The 16,606-nt window shown below is 40.8% G+C and overlaps 1 protein-coding gene across 2 annotated transcripts in view; it reads left to right on the top strand.

The window, feature by feature from the left end:
• fbn2b (fibrillin 2b) overlaps window positions 1-16,606 on the top strand; it is a 68,392-nt gene that overhangs the window by 20,966 nt on the left and 30,820 nt on the right. Inside the window, exons 6-8 of one of the 2 annotated variants that reach the window (XM_069150543.1) lie at window positions 406-501; window positions 8,858-9,055; window positions 12,177-12,302. In XM_069150543.1, the coding sequence (XP_069006644.1) occupies window positions 406-501; window positions 8,858-9,055; window positions 12,177-12,302 (420 nt within the window). Of the gene's footprint in view, window positions 1-405; window positions 502-8,857; window positions 9,056-12,176; window positions 12,303-16,606 lie in introns of those variants that run through there. The other variant, XM_069150541.1, reaches the window with a different exon arrangement.

The following is a 16,606-nucleotide window of genomic DNA, read 5'->3' on the forward strand; positions in this document are numbered from 1 at the left end:
AATGACTAAATGGCTTCAGAAAGATAGAAACATGATGGACATTTTACAAACTGTCAGCACTTTGAGGAACTTTTGTCATATTTCTGTCTTTAAATTTAAACATAAGTATGAACAGCTACACAAGAACTTGGCTTGAGGTCATTTTAAGTGTCCCGTCTTTACTTATTTTATGTACAATCAGTAACATTTTACATTGTATACATACAGTACTATGTTATATTGCCATTGCAGCATTCAAAAGAATGATGTCATCAATAAGACATCCTCTTAGATGTCTGTTATACAAATACACAACCCAGAATGTGATCATGTCATTTCAAATTTTGTGTGTCTGTGAGAAAGAATGAAAATGAAAGTGTGTAATTCTCAGTGAATCACTCTATTTTTCCCGTCTGTCTCCTTTAGCTGTGTGTGAGAACGGCTGCCAGAACGGTGGGCGCTGCATCGGGCCCAACAGATGTGCCTGTGTCTACGGTTTCACTGGCCCGCAGTGCGAGAGAGGTGAGAGCTCATCCTCATTCTTATGTTTATACTTTGATTCTGCACAAAGTGCTCCTTTGAGCTCAGTTTGTACACATATGTACACAAGTTGGAAAACTAGAGGGAGCTGAATTAATTTAAAGGGAAATTATAAAGTATTTTTGTGCTTTTGGTTTTATTTATTTTTTTACTCACCAACTTCACGGCTGATATTTGTGGCTCTTTTAACATCATTAATGGTAGAGTCGAAAGAAGTGAAGAATGTTAGTGATTAAATTAAACAGTGTTTTCTTGCTCGGGAGTCAACTGATGGACACTGATGGAGCAGTCAGACTGGAGGAGTGGTATGTGGTGTGACCCTGCCTTTTATCAATACCCTCTCTACCCACACACATACTCTAATGTTAAGAAAGCTATCGAACCAGGAAGACTTTGATGTTGCCTTGTGGGCGTCAGTGTTGTTCCTATCAGTCCAGACGTGCTCTCAACTAACTGCCTAAGCACTTGGTGAGACTTCATAGAGTGCAGGCTCTTCTCACGTGATGACTTCATCCACTTGGCTCAGACAGACAGTGGGTGTTCATCTCCTGTGCTTTGAACAGTAGCCTGTGGTATGTGTGTGGTGTGGTGATGGTAGGGTGTCGCACAGTCCCTTGGCAGATGAAAAAGTGTCTGAATCATCGGTGGCTGTGTTTAATTTCTGCTCACCTCAGTCCACCTTGTTAGAAAAGATAAGGAACCTTTACATCTTCAGATATTGTTTGGCACCAGTCTCACCTTTCCTTGTCCCCTCTCTCTCCACCTTCCTTCACCCTGCTGTTACCTACACTCAGGTTGAGGAAGGATCTCGGCCTGTAATTACACCAAATAAATTCATCTCACCCTTTCTTCCGCATTCCCCTTTCCCCAGTACAGATGTCTATGTACTGTGCCTTGACAAAAGCACCCATCTTCTCATACACAAGTCTTCTTTTGTCCTGTTTTATTCTTTTTCATCGCTCTGTATTCACCGTTATCTACCACTTAATCAAATTCTATAACTTATCTCGCCATCTCCACATCACTCTTAAAACTCATGGGTCATGTTTTCTAGGAAAAAAGGGGCAGCTTTAAAACATCTGGCAAGACAAACACACATACACAACATCTGCACAGGACTGACAAAATAGTTTCTTGGACTGATTTATGGCCATTTCCTGATGAGGAGTGGAACAAGGTAGGGAAGGGAGACATAGCGAGAGAGAGAGAGAGAGAGAGAGAGAGAGAGAGAGAGAGGGGGGGGGGGGGGGCAGGGTGAAAATAAAAATGGACTCCCCAGCTGTGTACACAAAGCCTGTTGGAGGAGAGTACAAACACTCTCCACATAGGAGGAGTGAGGAGACCAAAGAACTTGCAGGTTGTCACAAAGGATAAGGTCGTAAATCTTTGTTTGTGTGTTTTGTGCAAGATATCGCCCAGTGAGAGAAAGGTGGTGGGTTACATTTGTAAAATGTACTTCAAAGGGAACCATATTAGTGATAAACATAAAAATGAAACCTTACCACTGTGTGTTGGATATGCAAATTAAGGGTTTGGCATCAGCAATCAGGATTTAACCAGCTACAGTTGATTTATTTCCTCTTAACTCTCTCATGGCACCCTTAGCAAATAAATCACAAAGGACTTTTAAACAATTATCCTTCAATAGCAGACTTGTTATCACACTGAACCAAACAAATATATAATGGCAAGTTTAGAGACTGAATGTCCTCAGAGATATTCAAGGATTCTGATAAATAACCAGTAAATTTCCTAAACATTATTGGAATTGGCTTGAAAAAAGGCTGCAGCATCCCTGGGGTACCCTTTTGGTGCTCTTGCTGTATATTGTGGTTTTGGAGTTTGTGTAACTGAGGCCATGAGTCAGTAGATTTACTGCGTGATTCAGTGAGAAGACTGCTGAGGATTGGTGATTATGAAGGCAGTGAAAGTCAACCAGTACGGGTGAGCTGGGCGTGCAGGATGGAGTCAAGGGAAAGCCCTGCGTGTGTGGGGAGAAAGTGCATGTGGAGCTATGTGAGGATGTCTGACTTTAGTTATGGTTAGCATGAGTTACAGCCAGAGTTAGTCGTTCTATATTTTATCAACGATATTTCCCACCATCTCTCTGCAATGATGACCCTATCCTCATGCAGCAGCTACATGTTCATGCTGTGTGTTTCATTGTTTTGTTTCTGTATACGTGTGCATGCATGAAGACCTTCACCTTTAAGTGAGTTTGTATTTAGTGACATTAGCAGTGTGTTTCAGTGCATCGTATTGTTAGATCGGTCCACCACTTTGTTGTCGACTGAAACATCTAAACAGATGGATTAGCATTATTTTTGATACAGACAGTTATGTTTTGACAGACGTGCATGCTAATGGTGTGTATGTAGTTTGACTTGAATTCAATGATTCAAATAAAGGATGATGAATATGTTCCTGTTCAGATGAATCAAAGATTTTGATTACCCTGTATCACTACCGTGAGCTTGACATTTATGGTTTTAAGTGAAATATCAACAGCAATCAACACATTTCACTACAGCCATCAACTTTGGTACATTCATGCTCCCTTCAGAATAAATAATAATAAACTTGGCTATCTCTTCAGTTTCCATCTGGCAGCATCATCGGGTCAAATGTTATTTGTCCACTTTGGTTTAAAACCAGATAATTGGAAAAGCATAAGGCTCACCTGCAGTTATCATGTTAACCGTGTAAATTAAAAATGATGAGCAAAAGCAAGTAAACACTGACATTAGCATTTAGCTGAAAGCACCTTGGCATATAGCCTCACAGGGCTTCTACTGCAGCTGTCATGGAGATTTGTTCCTGTTAGTCTTTTTGCATTACATGACATGTGAACTGTATGCATCACACGTCAATATGGTGCTTCTGTTAATGCTTTTTACACCATTTCACATACATGTACAGTAACAGGGAGTGGTGCTAAAGTGTGTCCGCGGAGCTTTGGTCCACTGAGCCAAGTCTATTCCAGGAATGCTCAGTCCAGTCTGTCTCAGTGGACCTATACCCTCTCTGCGGTCAATTTCTATCCAGTCCAGACCAAACAGACCGATAATCGCAGAGGGGCGATTCTGCACCCCAGCGAGCAGTGATGTGAGGGGTGTTTGAGGTGCTGGAAGTGTAGGAAGTTGATCTATTTCTGCTCTATTGACTCTGGACAAGAGTGGACAGAACATGGCTGGACAGGATGGCTGCACTCGTTGGTGGGTGGGACTCCAGGGCAAACACGGGTCACTTTATGGAAAATATACCCAGCGACAATTTAGTCTGAGTCAGCCAGTTTGGAGCCTGGCTAAATTTGTTACAGCAAGTCTATATTGCCTTTTAATGGCAGCCCCAAATGTGTGTTTTCCAGATGCAGAAATTTCTGCTTCAAGATTCGCAATAAACTGTATCAAGGCACAAAGGGGCAAAGATTAACTGAAAGTCCGGAAAACGGGCACAGAGCATTTTAAAACCCTGCCGTACCGTAGTTTATTCCCCAACTGAAAATGTGACTCCCTGATATAATGAGGCCCGTGTCTCATCCAGATACTATGCATGATTATATGTTATGAATCAAATCATCAATTTATGTATTATAAGTGTAATTAGGAGCGCCACATTTCACAAGCGGTTTTTAGTGTCTGCTTTTCATGCAGGCTAAAAAATTTTACGAGCCGTCTCATAAACAGAAAGTTGAGGAACCCACTCACCAGTACCCGGACAAAATGTAGATGCTCGGGTTTATTCAAATCAATATTTGAGGAGCCTCATGGGACGGTGATGGAATCTTTGATCTAATCAGATGAATAATGGACCCACTTTACACACACTACAAAGACTTCCCCTTTGTTGAATAAGTAAAATGTCCCATGAGTGGTGGTTGTTGATGGAGACTTGGAGGCCATTGGCCGGACTTTTTTTTTTTTTTTTTTTTTGCCTGGCGGTGCCTGCAGTCAATAGGGTGTGCATTATTGTTCCATTGCTGGACAGAGTCGAGGAAGTTTCCCAAAACAGACCAAAATAGCTGATATAGAATTTATGGCACAATGGGTGAGCTGCAGAAACAATGACAGAGGAAGTGCAGCATCTACAACTTGCTGACACATGATATGACATCACAAAAAATTATACACAAAATTATTCAACATGTTAAGAATTTCTCATCGTTTTCTAAACTATTTTGTGTATGTCGTCATGTGCGATCTGTATAATCGTCTTCACACGCAGCAGTTAGCGGTATAAGGCCTTCAGATCTTAAATGCTGAGAGCTTATCTCTCACTGCAGTTCTCCCACAGTTCTTTTCCCTGTGTGCGTGTGTGCGTGTGTGCGTGTGTGCGTGTGTGTGTGTGTGTGTGTGTGTGTGTGTGTGTGTGTGTGTGTGTGTGTTGTGTTAAACATTTAGTCACGTTTGAGTGGCTGCTTTTGGAGCAGAAGAAATTAAAGGAGCAGACTCCTCAAGGAATGATTAGGGGTCAAGAAAAAGGGTGATTTCAAGCCTGTTGATAATAGCGCTGATAAGACTAACAGAGGCTGCTATGGTTGGCCATGATGAGATAAACATCCCGAACACAGCGGCAGAAACGCACACACACATGCACTTACAAACAAACAAATCCACACATTTGAATCATTTATTTATATCCACATCAGCTAAAATACACAAATAAACCGCTGCATTCAGAAATTCCACAAGAACCACCAGACGTGTGCTCAGTCTGCACACACCAACCAAATATGAAAACACACAGACACACACACACAGGATAATTGGGAAATTTCTCAACAGGTGAGTAACAGCATGACGTTTAGGCACAGAGTAAATCTTCCAGCTGTATAAAGTCTAGAGAGGACATCCGCTTGAAAACACATGCTTGTTCACTCACGCACGCACGCGCCTGAACTGTACACACAGAGACACTCATACACAGACGCTCACACTTAAATTCAAACAGACAGATGGGAAAACGCAGGTCACACACACACACGCACGCACACACGCACGCACGCACGCACACACACACACACACACACACACACACACACACTTTTGTATACATATATTTCTTTCTTTATGCATTTGACTTGTTGAACTCTTGTCAAAGGAAAGTATGTATAATTGATCACAGCCTCATTTCCATGTAATAAACTCATATTTCAGGTTTCTTATCTTCCCAGACCTTCCCTCATGGGAGTTTTTAGAAATACTTCAGAAGTTATTAATGAGTCTGAAATTAGATTTTCTTGTCTTCTCATGTGCTATCCCTCCTTTCCTCTCGTTTTCTCCCTGTGCTCAGGTCAGTGCCCTGTCTCATCTCTGTGATCCCGTAGCTGGATATGGGTTGATGGGAAAATGTTTTCAGCGCAGAGCTTTGAGTTCCAGACAGGATTAAATATTTTCTCAGTTCAGCCTTTACAGTATGTTATCTTCCTTTAATCCAACTTTCATCAGAGCAAAGTGTAATCAGTTTTGAGTGAGAGATCATATATTTTTGCAGTGTTAGCTTGACTACAAAAACATCATCATGTGTGAGAGGTCAGATGCCATTAACAATGTCTGATATGACTGATTGGCTCATCTGTGTGGGCCGATCTAGGTGAAAGTGTGGCTTTTTGCAGACTGGCTGCAATACCTTGAAACATTCAATTCAGTAAAAGGACTTGATTCATTGCGATGTATACAGAGAGTATACATAAAGGAGATAGGATGGAGTTTATGAATGAAACTGGAGAGGTATGAATGAGAGACGGAGGTTGCTGACAGTGGGCTCAGGAGTGTAGAGGGGGATCGCAGAATGTTTTTGATCTATTCAGCAATTGGAACTCTTAATTAGACCAAATTGCTTCCGAATGTTGTCAGCCGGACCGAGTCAGGATGTTGGATTGCTCTCTCAAATATACACACATTTTTTTCCACACACAAATTTATGCGCAAGAAAAAATTGAACACACGCTGATTCACTTTCAACAGGAGACAAGGAGACGGGCAGGCTTTGGTCGTTGTTGTTTTTTTGCTTTTAAAGAAAGCTGTTATCGCTTCAATCTTTTTGTTTGGCTCGACGCTGCAGCTCAGACAGATGCTGTGTTTTCCTTCAGGCATGTGTATGTACACAGACAAGTATGTGCATTCTTGTGTGTACACATGTTTGTAAGAGTCAGACAAGAGCAGGGCCAGTGTTTGAGAAAGAATGTGTATGCATTCACATCTAATTTAGCACACATGCATGCTGAACTTGGCTGCTGTGTGTCTGACCAGTGTTGCTCAATGATACATGACACATTTTCTGCTTTATAATAAAAAAAAGTGCATGGTTCACATCCATAAACATTGTGTTGTTGTAAATGCGCAAAAAAAAAAAAAAGTTTTAATTGAGGGTTAAATATAGAAGTAGGTAGATAAACTATTTACTCCCATTTCAGTAACTTTTTTTTTTTTTTTTTTTTTTTTTTTAAATGTGACCAACCTGTTTATTTTTCTAAATCAGAATTTCAGGACTGAACATTGAGTATCACACACAGTGAAGTTGAAAAGTATTGAGAGATACATTTTGTTGACGACACGAAAAGTGCAAAATAACAACAGTCTTAGTCTTTAGCTTTGCCTCGTATTGAATGTAACTTTGTTGCAGAGTAAACAGGGAGTATTGGGCTTTGTGCAGGTAATGTGTTGTTTTAGGGCTCAAAACATGTGGTGTGTAGGTCAGCTGAGCCAACCGGGTCACATAAAGCTGGGAGATCAAAGAGGAGCTGATAGGCAGACAAGCAGAGAGTGAAAGACAGACGGACAGGAAGACCTGAAGTGGGCAGAGAGAAATGAAGACAGATGGACGACAAGCAGAACTGGCTTTAGCCCCAACCTGCGCTCTGCATGCTCAGTTTGACCTACTTTCTTCGTTCATTCTGATTTTTCTCTCCTACTCTGTGATCCCCTTTCACGTTGCACAAGGAACTAATAGGGGCAATAAGTGTAGAGCACAACTCGCACCAGACAGCACCGCTGATTCCCATCCTGCCTTCTCATTCTGTCTTTCAGAGCTGAGCACACAGCTCTCTTTCACCACATCTCACTGTCACAGTCTTGGCTAGCCGACCATACAGTTTGCCTTTCATCTCCACTGTGACAATCTAACAATCTACTTTTTTTTTCTTTTTTTTTAATGAAGGCTATATTAAGTTTGGCGCCACTGTAGAAAACTTAATAAGGGTTTCTCCCACAAGGGAAGCCATCATTAGGCTGTATGTGATTGAAAGGACGAACATAGTGTTGCTGAAATGGTTTCAGCATGAGGTCATTGTGTCTGATTTGTGAAGTGCATTTAACAAGATTATGCCAGTTTCACTGGCCAGCAGCAGTGTAGCAAGGAGCCAAGATGATCACTGAAGCTGAGGACATTTTGTTCTCATAATATGTTTGTATATGAAGGAGTGTGTGTATTAATCTGTAATGTTGTGACTAAGCTTTCCAAAAAAATAAATGATGTGCAATTAAACACATCTGTCTGATTTCTGCTGAGATAATAGTGTTACTTATCAACAAAGGATGTGCTTTAAGTAATATATGTCATCAAGAAGTTTTTTATTAGCAAAGTCACACATACAGATGCATTCAAATGGCATAATCATTTTTAGATTATTTTTTTCGAGAATAATTATGTGATGTTATCGACAACCATGCTGTCATTAGCTGGTTGCACTGTTATTGCAGTGGAAATAAAACCCACCACTGTTTAGCCGACCATCCACTGCTGGTTAGAAGTACTGGAATGTGCTTCAGTATGTCAGTCTGATGGGTAAACGTACTATCACAGGCACTAAATACTTATCCTATTGCCAAGTTTGTGCTGAAAGAAACAGTGAATGTCATTTGCAAGTCGAATCTGTGTAGGTTTAATAGGATGAAATCACATGCCTGACATGGTCTGTTGTGCTGCTACCAGTTGTCATTGTTCTTCTTAAGTCCTTGTTAAACCTGCTTCCTGTAAGTGCTCTTCTTTGTTGATCCAAAGACTAACATATGAAAAAAAAGTTGTGTTTCAAGGTACAGCGAGTCATCTCTCTACAATCATCTTCTCGTGCTGTTTTTTTTCCATATTCATTCCTCCATTTGTTGTAAACTTTGAGTAAAATTAAGAAAGAAAGAAAAAAAAGATCACTGACTCAGATATTGCAGGAAATATGCCCTTTTCATCACAAAGAAATTTCTCAATTATGTACTTAATCTGGTTTCATTTACTAGCGTACCAGATGTACTCGAGGAAATTGATCACTGCTTTCTCATTTAATCAGTTAAATGTGAAATCAGCCACCAACTAACAAAGGGTACATTTGTCTTTCCAACCACAGACTACAGGACTGGGCCATGTTTCACCCAGGTGAACAACCAGATGTGTCAAGGCCAGCTGAGTGGGATCGTCTGCACCAAAACTCTCTGCTGCGCTACAATTGGCCGAGCATGGGGCCACCCCTGCGAGCAGTGTCCTGCCCAGCCTCACCCCTGCAGACGAGGCTTCATCCCCAACATCCGCACGGGAGCTTGCCAAGGTCAGATCTCACCCTTTCTTCTATACACACCTGGTGCACCTTGTTTTTAATGGCACGTTAACACAGTTGAAGATGGGCGCACATAATAACACACACAAATACACAACAATCCAAAATCCCCATGATCTCAGCTGCTGTTCCTACTTGGCAACATCCTCAGACTAGTGTTAACAACACGGGTGGTATTTACATGGACACATTAGGCCGGATACGAGCTCGTATTTACCTGAATCTGTGTACATGAATCCCTTCGCAGGTTTAGGTGTTGCTGTATTTCATTAAACCGCCTCATATCAACATGCCACAGAGTTACATCTGTCTCTCTCAAAGTCAGGATATGAGTTTATTCTCCCTTTTAGTAAACACGCCATGTAAAAGTATTCGAGCGGCTCACTGAAACAGAAACCTTTCCCTGTTGCCTAAAGGGCACTCTACTACCTTTACATCTCAAATTCACTTCACTAGACTACTGGGAGTAATATTTAGCCTGTAAAAACAGTTGTGTAACGTAACAGTGACATCACTTAGTTTTGCCATGGAGACCCCAGGTTTTAACCAGAAAGCAGCATTACAGAGTGAGGAATGGAGGAGGAGGAGGAATGGAGGGTTTTTTGAGACATGCGATTGAGTTCCATTGCGGGATAGTTAGGATCCAGTGTTTTTGGAGCTTCACCCATGTCTGTCTCAGTTTGACTTTGACCATTCGTCTTTACATGGTCTTTTTCGAGTCATTTAACCTCATGGAAATGCTATTCTAAATCACTGCAGTACCCCTACAAAGTGTCTATATATACACAGTATCTCCTCACTCTATTCATCACACTCTAAATCTTTAACACAAACAGTATGTAGACATAACAGAATCAAGAAACTCAGGCTGAGAGAATGAGGAAAATATCAGCTTAGATTCGCCCTCTTTCATCAACATTCCTGCTGCAGGTCTCCAGAAACCCCTCGGACCAGACCAGACTCTCTCGGCATGCCTCTCCAATAACCTATAGCCCTGCCCAGACTAAGCACTAAGCTTGCATCAATGTGTGACACACATGTGGAGGTCATGTCCCCTATTAAATGAGCCCAGCCAGGCCCTCTCTGGATACACCCAACATTACCCAGGGCAGATTGTGATGGCTGATGGCTGATGTCTAGATGTCGTCATGGGGAGAGACTGAGTTTGTCTTAAGTATTTTTGTACTGATCTTCACATGTATCAGTATCAACAGTATCAGTGCTAAAAACATCAGGTTCATGGATTTTACAATTAGTGATTATAGAAAGCTCAGGTTTTGAGTAATTAAAAAAAAAAAATAGATTGAAGCTGCTATAATTTAATGGCAAAATCTAAAAGTGCAGAGCCTTCAGTTTAAAAATGATTATACTGCCAGGGTGCATGCGGACGGTCTATTTCTTTGCAGGCATAAAGCTAGCCGTAGCGCAACTGCAAGAACAATGCTATTTATTTTGTTAGGATCAAGCCCAGTTTTGTCGCACAAAACAAACTCACTTGTGCAGGAGTGGCTGGTTAAGTCAGATTGTTTTTTGCAGATCAAGTGACAGTGTGCAGTACTGGTCCTCATTTTAGCATGAAATTGTGTAAACGAGTGATTTTCAAGACTTAAGTTCTGGTTAAGGCCAAACACAGACCTGTCCAAATCCACTGCTGCTAGAGGCTTATTTGATTTTCGAATCTTTTAATGAATTCAGTTCATTCTTAACTCTTAACTTTGGAGAAACTTTTTATTTTATTATTATTTTTTTTAACCAAACAGTTATGTATTGTAAGATTGACAGCTATTATAAATGCATCCTTCCATGAGGGAAGATAGTTAAAAACAATAACTACAGCCTCGAAAATACACTGCATGTACTGATAATTATTTATCTATACACCTGGAAAATGTTACAGTAAAAATGTTAGGGATATATATATAACAGGATCTTCCACATGACAGAGTAAAACCACAGTCCTCCCAGCTATATGTATGAATCATTTATGAGGGTGATTGAAAAAGATGATGCATCTGGGATCAGTAACTGATTTGTATTTAACTCCACTACTTCCTTTCTTTTTGTTGGGGGTGCCAGGTTGCTCATATGTTATACAGTAGGTATGCCAGTGTGAGATATTAACTCATCTCTACTGTATGAGACTTTCATATCGGCTCTTGGACTCTTCTTCATAGTCTGTCTGTGCTTCCCTCTCTCTCTGAATATGTATTTTTCCTTCTCTCCAACTCTCTCACACACACTCACACTAAAGACCAACAATCACCAAAGAGCCCAGAGCAACGTCTTACTGGCAGCAGTACAAAGCACACATGACTATGAATCCAAATGTAAGGATTGCACTCCAGGTTCCACATCAGGATGTTGGCTGGTCATTGCTCTCTTTCTCCCTCAGCCTTTGCCACAGAGTTCCTTCACACTGACAGAACTTTCCGCCTTTCTTTAAAGAGAAGCAGCGATTTAATGTTTTCAGATGATTAGAAACAGGCTGCTTATATGAATTTATTGTTGATGTGTGTGTGCGTGTAGGCATGCAGGTGGGTTTTGTTTTTGTGAGAGCATAGCTGCACATTCACAATGTTTGGCTCCTGCTCAGTGACTGGCACTGAACTCAATGTGTGTGAGTGTGTGTGTGTCTGAGCGTAGACAGAATCAGAGGTATCCACAATTTTTTTTACAAGTATCCGCCCTGTGAAATATCCCCAATACTGGTAAAAGTGACTCACATTGAATACTGGGAAGAACATACATTTAAAAAGTCATTTCCTGTTCACACAAGAGCTGAAGTGAGTCTTTCTGGACATGGTCTTAGACATCACAGCCAGTGCCAAGTTATTGCTCGTTTTTACCTCATTCTCATTGCAAACAGAACAGAAGGGGAATAAAGAGCCAAGTTTTAGTGACAGAATATGTGCCAGAAACAATCTAAAAGGCTGCTTTGAACCATTGTTTACTTAAAGAAAATGTACTGCATATATTATGTTTGAGTATGAGTTGGATTTATTACAAACGTTGTATGCTGCATCTCCTAACCTCCGCAGATGAAAGTAATAATTGCAACTGTTGTTCTAATGTGCTTTTGCCTCTTCTCACATATATCTGTGACTTCTCTTAGATGTGGATGAGTGTCAGGCAGTGCCAGGTCTGTGTGCTGGAGGCAACTGTATCAACACTGTGGGATCCTACGAATGCAAATGTCCCGCCGGCCACCGTCAGAGTGAAACCAGCCACAAATGTGAAGGTAAGGCGGATCAGAAAGTCAATTCGTTGTAGTTACATTAACACAAAGTCATGTTTGAGAATTAAGAAAAGACCAAAAGATGGTCACCATATTCAAAATGCATGTCCACCAGCTCTGGGTAACTCTGGTCAATAAACAGATCCTACGGACATCTTTGATGTGCTGCCATCGTCTAAATTGCTGGATGATGAGTGACTGGGGAAATATTAAGGTAGATAAAAGCAGTGCAGGAGGCGCTGAATGTGAAACACACTTTTTACAGGACAGAGGCAGCAGGGCTTTGAAATAAGCCAAGAGTGTAATGTTTTAACTTCTTTAAAGTAATAATCTCCTAGACTTTCAACTAAATAAATGTCTTATAAGTAACTATCTATCACCAGACGAAGTACCACAATGGTGAATGATGCGGTGACTCCATGGATCGAAGTGTTTGCATATGCAGTATTGCAAACTGAACAAACTGGGTGAGGAGAACAAGAACAAAAGAGGATAAAAGAAAACAAAGAAGAGTAAGAAGATGATAAAAGAGAGGGACAAGAAGAAGAGACACACTGCTTTTTGCTGTCTCTGCTCGCGTTGCAAATAAACAGTTTCTATGTCTGTACAAACAAAGAAAAGACGGATGACTTAAGATGACGAAAACAAGTGTAACTCCAAGGAAAAACAAAATACGTCACACAGGCCACATTGTTTTGGATCTCAGATTCATTTCCTCAAAAACCACAGCTACAATTACGGCTCATCACCACAGGTACCACCAAAAAGACCAAAACGGACATCTTCAAGATAATTTTAGAGACGAAGAAAAGAAAGATCACTTTGTCTGAATCCGCAAAATGTAAATTTATTCCAACTGTCCCACGTCTTCCTCAGGACAAACTACAATGTAGAACCTGTTATGGCTGAAATTAATTATTGTCCCTGTGATTTTACAACTTCCTCATTTAGTCTGGAAAACTTATTGACAAAGGCTTATTTTTTTTCAAAGTCAAATGTAGATTTTTAGGTCAAAGCCAAGTTTCTCCATGTTTCTCTACATTTGGAAGCAAAGAACTTTATTATTCACTAAAATAATGACCACGAGATGATTTTTCACATTTTAATAATAATCAACCGAGCACTCCAAGATATATCAACTCGACACAGAGGGACTTATTGCCAATTCAACAGAATTCAGTGTGACTTAAATTAGATTTTGTTGAATTATTGGTGAGACAGCCACGGACTCTGCGCTTTATGATAACTTTGGGTTAGCTGGGATCATTTCGTCCAATCTCCACGGGCCCTTAAAAAGTGACGATGTGTTCGGAGTTAAAGTAAGCTTGACGTGTGCTCATAAACACACATGTACTCATGGAAAGCGGTGTGCTCACACAGCAGAGTGGATTCACATTACAATGTGTTGATTGGATGGAATTTAAACAATGCCCCGGCTAAACAGTCCGATAGTTAGCCAGGCAGGCGTTGTGTCTCTTGGACTGGAGCCGGTATGTTCTTAGTCTCGTGGGAGGATTACAGAAAGCTCTTAAACTGTTTCAGCCAGATGACATCTATTCCACTGAACAAGACCCTGGCTGCATTGGCTATCGTGCTGTATCAGTGTGTGAATTATTATCTAAATCCTGCTTTTATTAGCTTCCAAAAGGGCGAGGAGCTGCTCCAGACAACAAGACGATAACTGTTTATATTTTCTGGAAAACTAGTGTTTCCACCTTCAGATTAATGAGAGGCAATTACCATGACACACCAAAAAGTGATTTATGTCACTGTAAAAAAAAGTAGGAAATGAGAAGGATGACTTCACTCAATTCACCAGAGTCCCGGTTTCAGTTGAGGTTTTGGGGGAGCGCCATCTCAGTTCAGGATTTACAGTAAGAAGAGACTGAGCGTTTCCAGAGATGCTGAGCTCTGCTGGGTGAGATTTGGGTGTGGATGTTGTAGACACATTTAAGTTGGTACAATACAGGCGACAGAGGGCTAACCAAGTACACACCAGGAGATCAGGATTACAAGGTCACCTTTGTCTCTGGTCCCCAAATGCTTGTAGTTATATCACTTCACCATAATGATCAAAACTGACTGATGATTATGTGGTGACATGAAAGAGAAAACAGCTCAATTGTGGAGACCTTAGGTGAGGTTGACAGATTTGTATATGATACACACTGCCTTGTTCCACAGTTTAGGTTTATTCTGTTCAGACAAGGTGATTATGGTCAAAACAAGACAAGAGCTTCCACTAAAGATCATTTCACATAATCAATAAAGAGGCACAACATTTTCATTGTCTCAAAAGAATTATATGAACTATACAAATGTAGGCAATCCTCACATTTAAGACACAGGAACCAACAATAGGTTCAAGTTTTTGCTTGATGAACTAAGTGAACTTCATTGTAAAAATGTATATTTATTGATTAATGGAGTGATCAGTCAGTATCAGTGGCAGCAGCAGATTCTGTCTTATTCAAAAGTTAAATACAATGGTAATTAATAAGTATTAAACATAAATGGTTTCTTTTATGCAGCTTGACTAGTTGGTGGAGGCATATAGCTGCAAGGTCGTAACTCTAGTTGTCAGTTGAAAAATGAACTGATATTAGTTCTGATGTTGTTTTGATTATTTTAGGGTTTTGCATGCAGGTTTTTTTTTTTTTTTTTACCCATGCAGAGCGAGGGGAGAAAGAGTTTACTGTTCGTAAAGCTCGTAAAACAAAAGAACAATTGTGACGTATTTTAAGTCATGGATCAGCAGGAAACCCATGTTCAGAGAAATCTCACAAACAATTACAGCACATCCCTTGGGGGAAGGTTTTTTATTGAAACACCCTCCTAGCTAATACACACACCACCTCACTGAGAGCTTTCAGTGAAATTTGTGAGGTTTTGGAGCAGTTAAGACAAAGGACAGTTAAGATGTCACGGCAGTCTGATCGCTTTGGGCACAACGAGGCACCTGGTTTTACAGCCAGCAGAGTTCAGACTGTGCTTAACAGTCTCTCCTTTTTTACCCTCCTCCTCTTTCAGCTTTTTTTGCCTCGCCTTCCATTTTCCTTCCATAAATACAGTGCTTTGGCACAAAACCAGCTGTTAGTGCTGAACAAAGAAACACTTACGGCATCTGGGAGACTTTCTCATTACACAAACGGACCTCCCCGTTGCTCTGACACTCACGGATTCTCACGCACACTCACACACTCACACACTCTCACACTCTCACACAGGAGTTTCGATAAAATGAAAATATGATACTAGTTAAATTTCAAACTTCTATATGTGTGTACATGTGTGCATAGTCATACAGACGTTGCATATTTGACGACTCAGTTGTAAACATTTATCCAGGTGACACACATTTCCCTCTGTACACACAGGCAGTCCCACAGTGCTACGTCTGTGTGGAGTAATGTCTGGCGTGCTGTTGCTGCTGCTGACACAGGGTTTATTTGGCTGGGCTTTTACAGCCTCACCTAGGCCTTCTGCCACTGCTGTCAGACAGGAGTCAGCAGGGGAAGAACAGCCTCTTAGCTTCCCGCGCCAGGCGTTACTAGACAGACACACAGGAAGACGCAGAAGTTGCATGCTCTTTACCACTAGAAAAACAAACACACACAGCTTTCACTCTTCCAGCTAAACGCAAAGGGCACACACATTACCGTACACACACCATGTCTGCACTAATGCTGTAATTACGCTTCACAGTGGTGCAGAAATTACATATATGTATAAATAAGCATGACACATCATAAAAACGCAATACCTTCTGGAACTTTACTTTGGGTTCCCCCATCATGGAGCAATGAGGCCCCCACTCACCGAGTAACACAACTTAATGCCATCATAAAGCGTACCACAGCGAGGTGGGCCCTGCCAAGCACGGAGCCAAGACGCTGTCAGACATCGAGGACGTTTCAGAGTCAAACCATGGTACGTTTAAATCAGGTCAGCTTATTACCTTTAACCTGCCGGGATTTCAGTGGAATCATAATTTGGAAATTGGAAACAACTTCAAATACCATATTTAAACCACATTTTAACATTGCATATGTATGACGCCTTTTGACTGGGATAATACAAAGGCTACATTTCATACCAAGACATGGACACTGTATTAAACTTCCCCATACTGAGTTACTGTCTCAGTGTAAAGATATTAAACTCACCTCCTATAGTCTGTTACCTCTATCTTTCTTACTCTGGCCTAAGCCTTTGATTAGTGAACACCATTATTTTTTACAAGTTTAGAAATACAATTTCAAGTTACTGCATTATTTTAAACATCAGTGACAAATGATTTACCCTTT

The sequence above is a fragment of the Embiotoca jacksoni genome, unplaced genomic scaffold (genome assembly GCF_022577435.1).
Source record: "Embiotoca jacksoni isolate LCO1_2020_lvr unplaced genomic scaffold, fEmbJac1.0.p SCAF_16, whole genome shotgun sequence".
Lineage (NCBI taxonomy): Eukaryota > Metazoa > Chordata > Actinopteri > Embiotocidae > Embiotoca > Embiotoca jacksoni.